We start from the raw sequence: 16503 nt of genomic DNA, 5'->3' as shown, positions 1-16503 counted from the left end.
CCCTTGTCTAAGGTCCAGCTTTGGCAGCTTTTGCTTCAGTTCTTCTTTCCTTTTGGAGAAAGGCACAAGAGCAGGGAGCAGGAAGGCACAAGAGTGGGACAAGGCACCTCCATCCAGCCTCAGGCAGCAGCAAAGAGGGGAGGGGAGGAGGAGGAGCGGAGGGGGAAAACCGGGCAGCCTCTGACTCCCAAGCAACTCTCCCCTGGAGGTGCCCGGCTTGCAGCCCTCGGCTTGAGCACTCGACCGGGGTGGGGGGTGGGTGGGGGATGTCCTGAACTGCTCCTCTGCAATCCAGCGGGATCCCCGTCTGCCTGCATCCTTCAAGCCTCCTTCACCCACTGAGGGCAGCGCATGGGAACCAGGTTGGATGGGATGTACGGTGAGCCTGGTGTGCTGCGAGGAGGATCGTCGGCCCACGCCGTCTCTGTCCGTCAGACATGAAGAGAAAGCCGCGAGTGAGCAGAGGAAACAGCTGTTGAGGGTGAGTGAGATGATTCTCAAAGAAGTGATCCCTCTTCAGGTGGCAGCAGGGGCGGGATGGAGGAGAAATGCTGGGCAGGATCAGGGACTCTGACCCTACCACAACAGGCAGGAACATCGACAGGTAAATAAGAGGGAGGGGGGAGACGGAAAGGAAGCAAAGCCTTCTGCACCCCGAAGAAGACATGGGAAGGGACTAAGAGTTACAGGGGCAGCGAGTTGAACTTATTGTGGCAGATAGATTATCTGAAGCATTCAGCAGATGGTGTTTTTGGCACTTTCTTGATGCAAGGGGCCCATCTCTACTTGTATAACATATTTGGCTTGGGGGAAAAAATAGAAATTTGCTGGCAGTGCATGAATCATAGGATCTGGCGGTCATTTTCTGTGACATGATGAAAAAAGGCAGAAGTCCTTGAATAGAGAAAGGTGAATTACAAGATAAAGACACTGCCACGAATGTGAAGTTCAAATATTGTTTCAGATGGGAGGGCTGGTGCTTTTGGTACCTCTTATTCAACTGCTAAGCCAGTGGTGTGCACTGGGTGTGGACCAGCTTTGGGCATATTTACAACTAGGATATGACACTGAAAATGTCAAAGGCTCAAAAGTTTTTGTGAATCCACTTGAATCCCTCCTTGTCAGTCAGATGCCATCATTCTGCCTACCTGCAGCGTAACAGTAGGTGAAAGTCACATCTTGGAAGTGCTGGGTGTATTTTTTATTTGTTTTTCTATTTTTATATCCTCTGCTGCGCCCCCCCCCCCCACTCCACCACACACACAAAAGACAGAAAAAGTCCTGGATTTTTTTTTGACTAATGTTCTCTGCTGAATTTGAATGGCAGTAGTGGCAGTGGCAGAATACCTTCTTCAGCATAATGGGGCACAAATTGATTCAAACACTCCAGCAAACATTTGAATTGATGAGTACATTTAGAAGGGTTACTTGTTTGGCAAAGAATTAGTAGTGGAAAGGAGGGCATTAAAGTTGAACTGAGGGCTGTGACTGGACATCCCAATTTTTTGTTTGGCCTTAGCCCTCAGCTCAACTCTATTGCCCTCCTTTCTACATTTGTTTCTCTGCCAAACAAGTACCCTTCCTACATGTATTCATCAGTCTAAACTGTTGCAGTGACTTTTGGATCCACTTTTGCCCTGTTATGATTCGCCTTCGAAACAAGATAGGGGCCAAGTCATCAGAAAAGTGAGGCTAAGTCTTCCAGTTGCATAATTTATCCAAACAGAAATGACCTTTCTGTGGTTGCATATTCCAGATTAGTAAATATCTGGAGATTTTGGGATGGAGCCTGGGTAAGTGGGTTGGGGGGGAGGGGGGACCCTGGTAGGGCATAATGCCAGGCTGTTCATCTTCCAAAGCAGCCGTTGTCTCCAGGAAAGGGGAATAAATAAATAAATAATAAACAAGCAATTTATGCAATCTGAAGATCAATTATAACTAGGCGATCTCCAGCTCTCACCTGAAGGTTGGCAGCTCCAAGACCTCCTGAGGCTGCTTTTAGACTCTCATAGAGAATAAGGATAGTACTTATATTGTGACTGTCTTTCTCCCTGCAGCTTAAACCACCCATGCAGGGGGTGCACTTGACTGGGATAATGGTCCAGGCCAGGTGAACCCTTCTTCCCTGGTGCTGCAGCCCTGATCCACAATTCCCATATTTAAAGTCAAATGATATGTAGGGTGTTCTACTTATGGAACTCAGACCACACAAGTGGTTGGCTCTGTGTCTGGATAGGAAAGAAAAGCAGACAGAGTGTGTGTGTGAGAGAGAGGGGGGGAGAGAGGGGGAGAGGGAGAGAGAGAGAGAGAGAGAACTGAGGCTGTGCAGACAGGTACAGAAGAAAAACATGTAAAAAACGAAGACAGCAATATTCCAAGAGAGGCAAGAAATTACCATTTTCTTATTTATTAGTTTATTTAAGTAATTTAGAAGCCATCTCTCCAGAGTTTTGACAGAGGAGGCTTCCAAGTAAAAACACCATAAGTCATCAATATTATTTATCATCAGTCCATTGTGTTAAACAGGGATAGTGTGTGGTCACACCAGAGCCTGGAATGTAGATATAAGACATTTGGAAGGAAATTGTTTAGACACAAACATATGAAGTGACAGGATGCAGGGATGGATTTGAAGGCAGATCAAAATGGAAGCTTAACAGAAGGGACTATAGCAGCCAAACTAGGAGTCAAGACCAAGACCTGGGTTAGATACTTCAACAGCACCTCACCAAATTCAAATCAAAGTTTACAGTAGGATTCAGAGGAATTGCCCCTGAAGTTCATGGTACATCTTTAAAATATGTGAGAGAGGAGGAAACATCTCTTGCAGATGTTTTGAATCCTAGTGCCAAGGCAGATGACTACAATGGACAGCTCACTAGCTCTCCTCCAAGCTGATGATTCTCTACCTCGTTTGCTTTCTTTGAATCTCCTTCAGAAACAGGAATAGTAACTACAGCTGTGTTTAGGAGGAAGGATGGACCTAGAATAGAAAACACCATTTAGAAAACCAACCAAAACTTTGAGGCTGAGTTTATCCCTCACAGAAATATGGGCACAGTACCAAAGGGTGTGGTTCTACCTCACTGATATTGTTGACAAATCCTCAGTGTTAAACATATCCATTCAGAAGGAAGCTTCTCTCTGTTTTGGGTCCTTCAGGATATATTTTTAAGTATAGAAGTACAGGTCAGGCTATATGGGGATTCAATTTCCTTTACATGGTTAGAAGACTAACATAATTAGTTAGATCACCCTAGAGGCCAAAACCTGATGAGACACTGGGAGTTCTGTGTACGCAAGTGGTTTATGGAATAGAAAGGAAGTGAAATCCTGATTTAGATTGACAGCTATATGGGGTTAAATCTTCTTCGCCATGTTGAATTCTTGACCCGAAATAGCTGTATAGAGCTGAGGTTTGCTCTGTTGGAGCAAATAGCAGCTCTACAGGTCTATTTTTCAGGTCACAAAAATGGTGCAAAAGGAAAAGTGTACCCCTCCCTGGTTTCCTGTGCCACAGTTCACATCTCATTCACAATCCTGTGCACCTTCTTTGTTGCTGCTATTGCTTAAAAACCAATTTGGGTTAACATCTCTAGAGTATGTGTCTCTGGGTTAACATCTCTAGAGTATGTGTAGAAGAACAGTCTCTTTCTTGTGCTGCCGAAGAGTTTCATAACTTTTAAGCAGAGAACTACTGTGATGTCATGTTAGAAATAGTTAGAAATAGTAGTCGTGTTAGAAATAGTTAGGGTGAAAAGACTACTGTTCCAATTACTATTTAGCTATGCAGCTCATTGGATTGACTTGGAAAAATCATTCATTCAGTCAAACCTACCTCAAACAGATAGAATTACCAGGTGAGCTTGAAATTCTCCTAGGGTTGCCAACCTCCAGGTGGGGACTGGAGATCTCTTGAAATTACAACTGATTTTCAAACCATAGAGAACTATTCCTGTGGAGAAAATGGCTGCTTTGGATGGTAGAATATGTGGCATTATATCCTGCTAAACTCCCCTAAACCCTTCCTTCCGCAGACTCCACCTTGAAATCCCCAGGAATTTCCTAACCTAGGATTGGCCACCTTAAGTTCTGCTAGTATTACAACAGATTTCAGAACTTAGCTCCCCTGGGAGAAATGGCAGGTTCAGAGGACAAACTCTATGGCATCACATCCCTGCTGAGTTCCCTACCTTCTCCAAACCCAACTTTCCCCAGGAACTGCCCCAAATCTCCAGAAATGTTTCAAGGCAGAGTTGGCAACACTGCTCAAACAGCTGTTGAGATCATAACATGACCTGTTGTGACGGACTGCAAAGAAAACTGTGTTTTAAATAAATGCACATCTGTCAGGAGCCATTATTGTTTACACACAGAGGCCCCTTCCTCACAGGCAGAATAATGCACTTTTAATGCACTTTCAATGCACTTTACAGCTGGATTTTACTGTGCAAAATAGCAAAATCCTCTTTCAAATAATTGTGAAAGTGGATTGAAAATGCTTTATTCTGCATGTGCGGAAGGGGCCAGAGTGAGGCATAGAGGCCTGAGAACAGGGAAGCCACCTGATTGGCTGAGGCAACCCTGCACTTTGATTGGTCATGGAAGGCTTGATATCAATAATGCTGTTTGATTTCAGTTATCTTGTTTTGACCTCAAACCTTCCAGATAGCCTTTACACATAAATAGTTCCTTCTTGGACATGGAGGTATCTCAGATTGTGAATGATCTGGTGTAGTGGTTAAGAGTAGTGAACTCTAATCTGCAGAACCAGGTTTGAGTCCCCACTCTTTCACATGAGTAGCGAACTCTAATCTGGTGAACCAGATTTGTTTCCCTGCTCTTATACATGAAGCCTGCTGGGTTCCCTTGGGCTAGTCACAGTTCTCTCAGAACTCTCTCAGCCCCACTGACCTCACAAGGAATCTGTTGGAAGGAGGGGAAGGGAAGGAGTATGTAAGCAGCTTTCAGACTCTTTCAAGGGAGAGAAAAGTGGAATATAAATCCAAACTCCTCTTTCTTTTCTTCTTCTTCCTCCTCCTCTTCTTCTATTGCCCAATGTGGGGAAGGAGGGGGGGGGTCAGCATTCCATCCTCTTCTCCCCACGCCTTGCTATCCGTACAGAGCAAACATTGCTTATGCAGCTTGTTGCTGCCCTGCTGATGTGCATTTGAATCCACTAGTTTGAATCTATGGTCAGGACTCCTGGTTATGAGATTGTATTAACCCTTTCCATACCATCTGTGTTCCCAAGTCTTGCTCCAGAGGACTACAGGAACTGAGGTTTCCTCTTCAGATTTAATTTGTATTTACTTGATTTTAATTTTATTATATTTAATATCCTGACCTTTCCCAGTTCAAGGACTGGCTTACTGTGACTAAAAATATTCAGAAAACAACTACCTCAAGCTGCCTCAAGGTTGGGAAATTCTTCAAGATTTGGTGATGGAGCCTGCAGCTTGGGGAGGTGGCACACAATCCATCTATCAAGGTAGCCATTTTCTCCAGGGAAACTGATTTCTATAATCTGGAGACCATTTGTAATTCTTGGAGATCTCCAGGACTCACCTGCTGGTAGGGACCCCAACATCTGCATCATTGTAGCTTTTGAGTTGCAGCAGCAACGTGATGTGGCATCCATGTGGTGTCAACATCATGCAGTCTGATCAATCTACTGCATCTTAAGCCTTTCATGATTTTTCATGCAGGGGACAGGAAGACAGAGTGAGTGCAATTCCATTAAAGGGAATCATTGAAGGTGCACCTGGCTGGACTGTAACCAATCAGCCTACAAGGAAAAGCTTTAAAAAAAGGCCCAACAACTTGATGCTGAAGTTCCATGGATAGAGCACCAGCCGTGTAATGTTCAGCCTTCAAAATAGCTTGGGGGTAAATCTAGGGAAGGGGAAATTAATTTTTCTTTTTAAGCCACTCCCCAATTGAACATGCAATCTTCAGGCTGCTTTAAACCCCAGAAGGGTAAACACACAGGTAAGATATGGGCACCTATCTTTTTCCCTGCCAGAGCTAAAAGCAGAACTGGGGTCCATTTTCACTTAGGGAAATGGTGGCAGGAGACAGCTAAAACCTTCCCTTCCTCAGTGCCACAGCCTAGATCCAGTTTCTCCCACCTCGGAAGCTTACAAACCTTTTCCAGATATTACAGCCCATGGGCCCCTCCGCACTGTAGGATTCGACCTTAGTTCAACGTAGGTCCGACCCGGGTACTCCGCACATCTGTAGTGTTGGACTCATGTCTGTCTCGGCTCATCCCCCTCTCACCGTTAAATTTTCGAGCTCGACTGGGAGGTGCAACTTCCTGGTGAACTCGGGTTGCACTCAAGCCGAAGCCGGCGGAGTGCGGAATCTCCCTTGCCTCGACTCTGCCAGCCAGCCAATCACAGTGCAATATTTTCGGCCATGCACAGAACGGGAGACTCATGGCAGCAGTGAGATGTGCGCCTTAAAAAAAATCCTCCTACGTAGCTCCTACGTCGGTAAATGGGGGAAAAAGGGACGTGCACTCATTATAGAATGGCAACCAATCAGGAATGAGGAGCGGAAGACACGAGGAGGTAATCCCGCCCTCTGAACTCGGCTCCGGAGACACGAGTCAGCTGCTGTGCGGAGAAACGAAGGAGTCGAGCTCAGGTAACGATTTCCTCAGACACGAGTCAAACCTGAGTCACCTTGTGTGGGCGGAGAGGGACCATATGAACTGGGAGATCAGCAACCTGACATACATCCTTCTGATATGCGCAGCTGCCATGGTTTCTGAAGGGGGTAAAATGGATTTTAATCTGTGGTACATGTGGACCAGAATCCTGAGAAATCATGGTTTCATGTTGTGTGTACAGAGGCTGCACTTGGGTACAAATTCTCTGTGTTGCCCTTTCAGAAAACAGGGCAACCATGTGCATTGGGAGGATTGTGGGCAGCGTGCACTCCTAATATGTGTGGTTGACAGCCTCTCAGTACATGAGACTAATATTCAAATGCCATTAATGCAAAATAAAATGTGAATTATTACCAAGTTATATATGTAGATACTTGATGTTCCCGTCTACTCTCACTCAAGTGATCACCTTCTGTTTGTGCTTGGGACAAGATCCTTGCAGGAGTGAGACTTTCTTTTCTTTTTTTGCCCTAGAATAGCCTGCATTCAGATTATAAAGAGGCTTTTGTGTGCAGCTATATTAGCCAGGATATTTACATTAGGATTGAAAGCATTAATTGATAAGAATGCTCATAGTTTGTACAAACACAAGAACAGCTGTGTTCAAGCATTCAGTCAATATCTGGGTTAGTAAAATCCCAGATCGGGACACTGATCATTTAAATTTGTGACCAGCCAAGAATTTGATTTGAGTGCTACAGCCGAATCTTAGAACATATGAGATAATGGAATGCCTTTGAGCATGTACTGAAATCTTTCCCTATGTCACCAAACATCTGTAGCCTGTCGACAAAATCATACCTTAACTCTGAGTAATGGCACAGTTCCCAGGTAGACCTTAACCTGAGCACCGCTTTTTCTCTTTTTAGAAATCATGTACTAGATATTCTGGCAGAGAATGCCAACTTGTCTGTCTGCGCATTGAGCCTGCCACATTTTTCCATGAGGCGTCATCGGCTTGTTATGAGATTAATTTCACTGGCTTCTGATTAATCTCAGCCTGAAGATAATCCTTTGTTTGTGACATCTCATTCAGTTGCTGTGGAAATCGTTAGGATCCATTTTCACTAGCAGGAGAGGCATTCTGGAAAAGGGTGAAGGAGAAAGATATAAGCAGTACCGTATTTTGCTACTGGAGGGTTACTGTGCTATGCTGCCAAAATGGGTCTTGTTTCCAGATAAAACTGAAGTATTCATTCCTCTTATAATTAAAATGGCTGCTTCCCCCCACCCAAAGCCTTCAGGCTCAATCTTGGGGCTATGCTATTTTTGTTAATTTCTGTCCACCTGCTTGAATACCTCAGTTTCTATCAATTTTTTCTTATCTGTTCTAAAACATGATAGAGATGCTACCCTTTCAGTCTTTCAACCCAGCGATGGCTGCTTTTCAATAATTGAAGAAGAGCCATTATTTGAGCATCCAGATAGCAAATTGTTTTCCACAGAAAACTTTACGAGTGCAACTCTCTCTATCCATGTGAGAATTACCACAAAGATGAATGGAACGTTAGGAGTGCCTGCTACTTCTTAGATTCCATTTTCAGAAAGTATGTAATATTTCCCTTAAAACTTCATATTTTTTCTCTATTACTACTGATAACTGACCAAGCATGGCAATGAAAGGTCCATGAATGCATGCCCCAGTATATTTTTTAAAAATGTGTTGGGTGCGAATTCAACCAAGGCCATAGTGTGGGGACAGGACAGGCACCCTACAGAAAATGAAGTAGTGATTGCGATGCTGTTGTGATTTCACTGGAGAGAAAGTTCAAATGAAGTCTTGGGAGGGAGCAACAGATCAGGTGAAGCCACTCAGGAGACAGTAAAATACAAGCAAGACAGAGGGCTGGACAGAGGGGATGGGGGGGGGCAGGGGGGAAACTATGCAGAATAAGTTCTGCATCAGCAATTTCTAGGAAGCAATGGGGGATGTAAAGCAGGCCTTGAAGCCCCCCTCCTTTTTAATGCATCAGAGGATGTAAAGTAGCTTGATTAGATTGACATTTTACATAATTACATTTAACTCTGCCCTTCTAGCATGTTTATTTTCATAAAGTTCTGTCTGAGGAAACTTGCTTGAATTCACGCAGGTTTATGCTATAATAAAATTTTGTTAGTCTTTCAGGAAACACAGGTTTATGTTTAATTGTGCTGCAGCAGATGAACATGTTTACCCCCTGGAATTATTAATGGATAAGGATATTATTTAACAACTAAACTGCAGCTATCATATTTTGATCATGTTTTAGGAAGACAAGAGTCACTGGAACAGACAATAATGCTAGGCAAAGTTGAGGGCAGCAGGAAAAGACGACCCAACAGGATATGAATTGACTCAATTAAGGAAACCAAGGCCCTCAGTTTGCAAGACTTGAGCAAGGCTGTTAACAATAGGCTGTTGTGGAGGTCACTAGTGCATAAGGTTGCCAGAAGTTGGAAGCAACTTGATGGCATTTAACATGCACAAACATACTATTTAATTGACTTATTTGGAAGAAATCATGGCAGTTTTAAAATGATAAAATCATATCAATTCCTGTATGTGCCCCCAATGGAGCAAATATCAGCTCCCCAGGGCTATTTTAGGTGGGAAAGTTTAAACTCCACTCCCCTTTCTCCGTGGTCCTTGTCTGAACCGGGCTCTTGATACCTGATTTTGGGAATTTCATTTATGAAACTCCCAGCATCATATTTGGTTGAGCCTTTGGGTGTTCTAAAATTATTACAGTTTGCAGCATGAGTCATCAACAATCCCATCCCTTTTCAGATGTTTTTGATGCTTTTTCAGCAGTAGTACTGAGAACTAGAAACATTTTTTGTTTAATAAAATCTGAGAATCTCCTTCTGGATCCTGTTAGAAGCTACATTCTATACCCTGCCATTCAATTACCAACATGTGCATTTCCAGAACTTGAAAGTATGTGATAAAAAAATCTTGATTTAAATAGATGCAAAACAAGCAGCAAAGTTTTAATAGGAGGTACATTTCCATACTTTTTAGAAAGTGCTGCCTAACTAATCTTGATCATTGGCTGCCTACTTACCATTGTGAGTTGAGGTTCTTTGAAAAGCAGGATTCAGACATCAGGTTTTACAGAAGAGGGAGGGAGGCGTCTTCTCACCTCCTCCATCTCTGTGCACCATTGAAAGAATGACCCATGTAGCTCTGTATGTGCATGTTGTCATTTTGTCTTTTCCCTTCAGCTCTGCAAATGTCCAAGGCTACCACTGACTACCCACAATCCTTACTTAGCCACAAACACATTTCTCTGCTTCTGTGACTTCTCAGTGTATGTATATACAGTCCAAGAGGCACATATACCTTTATCACACCACATGAAATGTTTATGCAGTTTCTTGCTCAGAAATGCTGCCCTGCACAGGAGATCTGTAATGTTCTGAGCAGCCCTGATGCTCTGCAGTATTACGCACTTGTTCCATGTGAGCTTCGCCTAGTTGCATGAGTGCCCCTGGTTTGTTTGTTTTTACCATTCAGCATTGCAGCAGGGCCCCAGCTGCAGTGGCTCAGCTCTCTTGCTGCAGCCTTTTGTAACTTAGAATCCTGCTGGTGCAGCTGCATCACTTTACTGCATGCATTATAGCAGGAGCACTTCAGAACTTCCCATTGGCTTCTGTCTTTATCTTTCTTAAACAGAGGGATTGAAAGGGGGGGGGGTGTCGGCACAATGCAAAGACTCACGACTTTCATCACAACCCAGAAAAAGCAGGACAATCAGGAGCTCAGAAAGATGGATTGATAAAGAATCCATTTGAGACTGCACTGTATTGGCTATCTGGAGTTAACCCCTGGTTTCCCCACAGATTCTCTGTGTGACTTTTTTTTTGTTTTTCTTCATCCACATTACTCGCCTCTTTCGCCCTGGCAGTGTGACTGGTAGTGCTCCGATAATGCTCATTCAATGAATTTAGGAATTTTTGCTTTGCAGCATGCCAATAAAGGATGTGATTCAGTTAATGTGGTTTTTACTGCGTGGCTTTGTGTTTGTGCATCTGTAGGATGTGAGTTCAAGCTGTTAACTGCCCCCAGTACTTTATATTCTAAATGGAAGGCTCTATAAATGTCTATTTTTTTTAGGATCAGAAACCACAAGCCTCTCCCTTCCTCCTCCAGGAACATTGCTGTCTCCTCTGAAATGGTGTGCTTTCATCAATGCTTCCCAGGGCAAGATGCAAGAGGAGGGAGAGGGTTTCAAGCCAAGTGGCTCCCCAGTACTGACTAGCTGACAGAGCATTCAGTGCGCAAGAGGGAGCAGGTTCCATTTGAGAACAGACATCCATGACTGTGTATGTATAATGTCTGCCCTAACAGTGCATAGAAAGGCAGTGATCATGCACCTCTGAAAAACAACCCTCAGATCCACAATACTGGATTTGTTGTATTGAATATGGATGTCCAGTGTAAGAGGCACCTATACGAATCTTTTTTGTTATTGTAAATATGTTGTCCTTGGAAACTTGGAAAATTAATTACAAAGACCAATTTGCTGTACCAATTCCTTTATTTGAATACAACATAGTCTCCTAACTGCATCTTCATCAGTTGTTACCTGTAATATAGACATGTTTTTATAATATTATATAGATATATATTCCATTATTACAATATTCAAAACTTCAATGTTCTTGTGGACCAATAGAGTGGGATTTGTTTCAGCAGTCCATGCCTGTGGCAAGCAGTCTCTGTGGTGCTACCAGCCCTACAGGGCCCAGTTGGCTCCACTAACGCCTGGCCAGTCATGGACCCCTGTGGCAGTGACCCTCAGGAAACCCTACTGGAAAATTCAATGGCTGGTCTGTCTATAGAGGCCATCAAGCATTGATACAAAATGTCAGGCATCAGAAAAACCAAGGACAGCTGCAAGTAGGGGTGCAAAGGGGGTTCAGTTCTTAAAACTGCCAGGGTAGGACAGCATTTGGGAACCATATGCTGAGTGCTTTGGAAAAAGAGTGGGGTACAAGTATAATGAACAGGAGGTTGTTACAACTGTGAGAGATAGAAGTACTTGGACTACTTGCTATGAGGAAACAGCTGCCACTAAAGTTTTGGAAACTGGGCTTTGGGCAGGTAGCAGATGGTGACAGACAAACTTCTTTTTTGTCTTGTTGGCAGATCCCCCCTTTCTAGGAAGACGGACCTCTGGGGGCGGGAGGGGGAACCAGATGCATGCAAGTGATAGGTGGAGGTGGGGGTGGAGGTGTTTCCTACCTTCTGTAACTTCAGTGACCAGCCATGATAACTGCACAAGCTGTTAAAAACTGCTAAAGAAAACTTCAGTGTTTTCACTCAAAGATAAACAAAAATGTTCAACAAGTTTTTCTGTTGTCACCTTTTGTGATTTTTTTTGTCTTTCAAGCCATTAAAGGATGAAATATAACTTCACAAAATAATAACAAGAGGTCTGAGGAAGGAGTTCACCAAAAGTTCTCGTAATACCCTGGCCATACTGTGATAGTTACTCATGCAGGTCTTCACAAACTCTGTGTGTAAGTGTGGCAGTGACACAATATAAACTGAAAACTTTCCCAACAAATACAAGGATGAAAGATGCACACAAATGTTAAGGTAAACACCAGAAGGTTTGTGTGCCTTCTTGAGCTTGGAATTGTGTTTTACCCATAAACAATGTGTGAACTTTTCACATCTCCAGAACTTTTAATCAGGCTTCATTAAAAAAAATAATGGGGCCAGAGGAAGGAAAACAGTTGTTTCCGTCCATGATCTTGAAGCTACTAGTCTGATACTGTTGGAAAATCAAGCAAACCTAGGAAGTTTTGGGGCATAGGACAGTGTTGATATCAGGCACCTTTGACTTTATGATAGGCCTGTGGTATTGGGGGAGATAGATGCTCTGGGCTTCGATGGCTAAAGAAAAGATCTATACTTTAATTGAGAGTCAATACTTCTCTTATAACTCAAGTGGTTCCCCCTCCTCTTTGGCTGGTTTAAACAGGAACATGTGTGACAATTAAAGTCAGGTGTGGGAGTTGAATTCAATTTAATTTACCCATTTCTTTCTTTTTGTCAGTAAGCTGTTACAACCAGAATCTGAGTTTGCAGAGAAAAGAGAAAAGGGTTCTCCAAGATTCAACCCGTACACATGACGGTGGCTATCTTCCATAAAACAAGGATGAGTACTTGTTTCTGTTCTGAAGACTTTTGGCAGAGGAGCAGAATGGTTTTATTTTACCCTGGAATCTGGAATATATCCAAAGACCTCTATTGTGAGACGGCCCCAATCTTCACTTCAAATGCAAATGGCACTGAGATAGAGGGAAAAAAATTGTTGCCAGCTGTCACATCCCGTTTCGGGTGGGGCAATGGCTCCATGGTGGAGCATCTGCTTTGCATGCAGAAATTCTCAGATTCAATCCCTACTATCTTGTGAAAGACCTCTGCCTAAGACCCTGGAAAACTACTGCCAGTCAGAACAGATAATACTGGCTTTGACAGACCAATGGTCTGCCTCAGTAAAAGATGGTTTCATATTTTATTTTTATCCTTCCCATTCCCAACAAAAGTCTAGCTCAGGACAGAGACTGACCCCGTAGTGCTATCATCACACTTCATAGAGAACACTCTGCTTTATACTTCCTTCACTTAAAACAAAATCTTTTAAAGTTAATTTGATATTGTGGTGCGGGAAAGGGACAGCATGGACTCAGACACTGGTGTTAGCTAGTAATCCAGCACCCAAGGAAGGGTTGCCAGCTCCAATTTGGGAAATACCTGGGGATTTTGGGATTGAGCCTGAGGAAGGCATTTGGGGAGGGGAGGGATTTCAGTGGTGTATAATGCCATTGGGTCCACCTTCCAAAGCAGCCATTTTCTCTAGGTGAACTGATACCTGGAGATCACTTGTAATCTCAGGAGACATCCAGGCATCACCAGGAGGCTGGCAACCCTAACAAGGGGAGCTTTGAACTCTTCTCTCTTTCCCAAAGAGAATTTTACCACAACTGCCATCTGGCATGTGGCTGCAGAAGATCAGAGAATATACATTTCGCCTCAGAAGACCAACATTTTGTACAATAAGCATAACGGGTGCTGGATGGCAGTACACCCAACTATTTTGCTATACATACAGGGTTGGCTGTCCCCCTGAAGGGACTGAGGTAAGATATTCCAGTAGATCTAACCAAGTACTAGGATTGCCAATGTCTACATCCAGGTCGTGACTGGAGATCTCCTGGGATTAAAACTAATCTTGAGGCAATAGACATCAGTTCACCTGAAGAAAATGGCCACTTTGGAAGGTGGAGTGTATGACATTATACTCCACTGAAGTCCCTCCCCCAACTACACACCCCTCAGGCATCACAACAATAAGGCCCTTTCTGCACAACCAAAATAAAGCGAGGTGCAGCTGGGATATATGAGCCCAGTGCAGCCCCGGGCTGTTTGCACGCCCCTGTGCGGGCAGCCTTGGAGCTAACGCGGGTCACCAATGCACCTTCACATGGAGGCGCAACTATTTTTCACCTGCAACACCACGAAGCTCTGCAGTCAGGCACACACAGATGCCTGTAGCCATGCTGCCATCTTGGGATGCCTGTGTACTTCTGTGTGGCTACACAGGAGAGAGGCGGGAAACCAGAAAAGACAAAGGTGTGTCTGACTGAAGCACCTTTCACCCAGGGCAGCTCAGCTGCCGCTGCAAGGCAAGGTAAAACGAAAGAATCACTGATAGTGCAATTCTTGAAAAACCCGGGTTTGGGGGGGGGGGGGACGTGGAGCCAAATCACGTTAGAAGCAGAAATCCGTGTGAAGTTGCCCCCCAAAACATATTTTAACCTGTGGTTAGCACAGGCTTATTGGCCCATGCAGAAGGGGCCTAAGCTGCATTTGGTGTCTGCCAGAAAACTCCCTCAATCCGAGGAGGGGGCAAATCTATATATATAAAAAGCTAACCGTGTATGTGTTGATGACAGGGTACCTCAGTAACTGCTGGGCCAATTCCTCTGAAAATTCCCAGCCACTATAGTCAGTCAGGCGAGAGTGTTTTCAGATGTTCACATACCTGAAATTTCATACCTGGCCCAGGTAAAAACGCCTTTTTCCTGGCGCTCCCTGGTGAAGGACAGGGAGGGGCCTGTGTGTAACTGTCACTCTTAGAATGTTCGTGCCCTTAGAATGTTCACTCAGATGGCCAAAGATGAGCAGTGGAAACAGCACATAGGCAGTAACTCGAGTGGAAGTGAAACACATACACACACATACACACGAGGGAGAGGGGAGGAGGAGGAGGAGGAGGAGAAGAAGAAGAGGAAGAGGAGGAGGAGGAGTTTGGATTTATATCCCCCCTTTCTCTCCTGTAGGAGACTCAAAGGGGCTGACAATCTCCTTGCCCTTCCCCCCTCACAACAAACATCCTGTGAGGTAGGTGGGACTGAGAGAGCTCCGAGAAGCTGTGACTAGCCCAAGGTCACCCAGCTGGCGTGTGTGGGAGTGTACAGGCTACTCTGAATTCCCCAGATAAGCCTCCACAGCTCAGGCGGCAGAACGGAGAATCAAACCCGGTTCCTTCAGATTAGATACACGAGCTCTTAACCTCCACTGCAAGGGAGGGGTGGCATCAGAGATGGGATCCAGCAGTTTCTCACAGGTTCCCGAGAGTAGGTTACTAATTATTTGTGTGTGCCGAGAGGGGGTTACTAATTGGTGATTTTGTCACGTGATTTTTGCCTTAGTTACGCCCCTTCTCTCAGAAGTAGCGCGCAGAACTTGAAGCAGTCTAGCAGGAGGTGCACCGGCGTGCGTGGCAGCCTGCGCCTGCGTGCATTCGTTTCCCACCCAAGGACCGGCACAGCAGCTGCGTCCTTGCCACAGCCCCGCCCAGTAATGCCCCGCCCATGGAATGGCCAGCCACGCCCCCGTCGTGCCCTGCCCAGCCCCATTGGCGCTACGCCACAGTTTGAATCCCGCCACCATGGGAACCTGTTACTAAAATTTTTGGATCCCACCACTGGGTGGCATGCAAGGGAAGAGAGGGAGGGAGAGGAAAGGGATGGTGGGGGAGGCATGCAAGGGAAGAGAAGTGAGAGAGGGGAGACAGTGAGCTGTGGCATGCAAGGGAGGGGAGGCAGGGGGCCCTACATCTTGATATGACCCACCCACCCTAGCGGAGGGAAAGGGAAGGGAGGGAGGGGTGGCATGCAAGGGAAGAGAAGTGAGGGAGGGAAGAGAGTGAGGGGTGGCATGCAAGGGAGGGGAGGCAGGGGCCCATCATCTTGATATGACCCACCCACCCTAGCGGAGGGAAAGGGAAGGGAGGGAGGGGGAGGGGTGGCATGCAAGGGAAGAGAAGTGAGGGAGGGGAGACAGTGAGGGGTTGCATGCAAGGGAGGGGAGGCAGGGGGCCCAGCATCTTGATATGACCCACCCACCCTACCGGAGGGAAAGGGAAGGGAGGGAGGGGGAGGGGTGGCATGCAAAGGAAGAGAAGGGAGGGAGGGAAGAGAGGGAGGGGCGACTTTCAAGGGACGGGAGGGAGGGGCCAGGCACCCTAGATTCCCTGAATACTGCAGTTACAGTAAAGAAAACCAGGCACGCATTACTCAGGAGTAAGCTCAGTACAGCAACCATGACATACTTTGAATGGCTGCGTCGCACCCATCAGAGGGCTTCCTCAGAAGCGACACCCATTGCCACCAACCAAACTTACTCCCAGGTAAAGGATCATGACCAGCCAGCCTAGATGTGTGGGAGGGGTGCCTTTCCATTTCACCCCAAGGATGCGGGCACACACATCACTGACATCGCACAGTATCAGGCTGCATGTTTGCATGAGCATGTACTGCTGGCCTCT

General features: G+C 45.3%; 1 protein-coding gene across 7 annotated transcripts in view; it reads left to right on the top strand.

Annotated features, from left to right (window-relative positions):
• The first annotated feature begins 341 nt into the window (after nucleotides 1–341).
• Nucleotides 342–16503, top strand: part of TNS1 (tensin 1) — a 389915-nt gene continuing 373753 nt past the window's right edge. For 4 of the 7 annotated variants that reach the window (XM_048486278.1, XM_048486276.1, XM_048486275.1 and 1 more), the window contains exon 1: nucleotides 342–481. In XM_048486278.1, the coding sequence (XP_048342235.1) occupies nucleotides 368–481 (114 nt within the window). In that variant the 5' untranslated portion in view covers nucleotides 342–367. The remainder of the gene's footprint in view (nucleotides 482–16503) is intronic. The other 3 variants (XM_048486279.1, XM_048486277.1, XM_048486280.1) reach the window with 2 other exon arrangements.

The sequence above is a fragment of the Sphaerodactylus townsendi genome, linkage group LG02 (assembly GCF_021028975.2).
Source record: "Sphaerodactylus townsendi isolate TG3544 linkage group LG02, MPM_Stown_v2.3, whole genome shotgun sequence".
NCBI lineage: Eukaryota > Metazoa > Chordata > Lepidosauria > Squamata > Sphaerodactylidae > Sphaerodactylus > Sphaerodactylus townsendi.
Note: the sequence above shows the minus strand (reverse complement) of the source record. Positions and strands in the feature narration are given on the sequence as shown.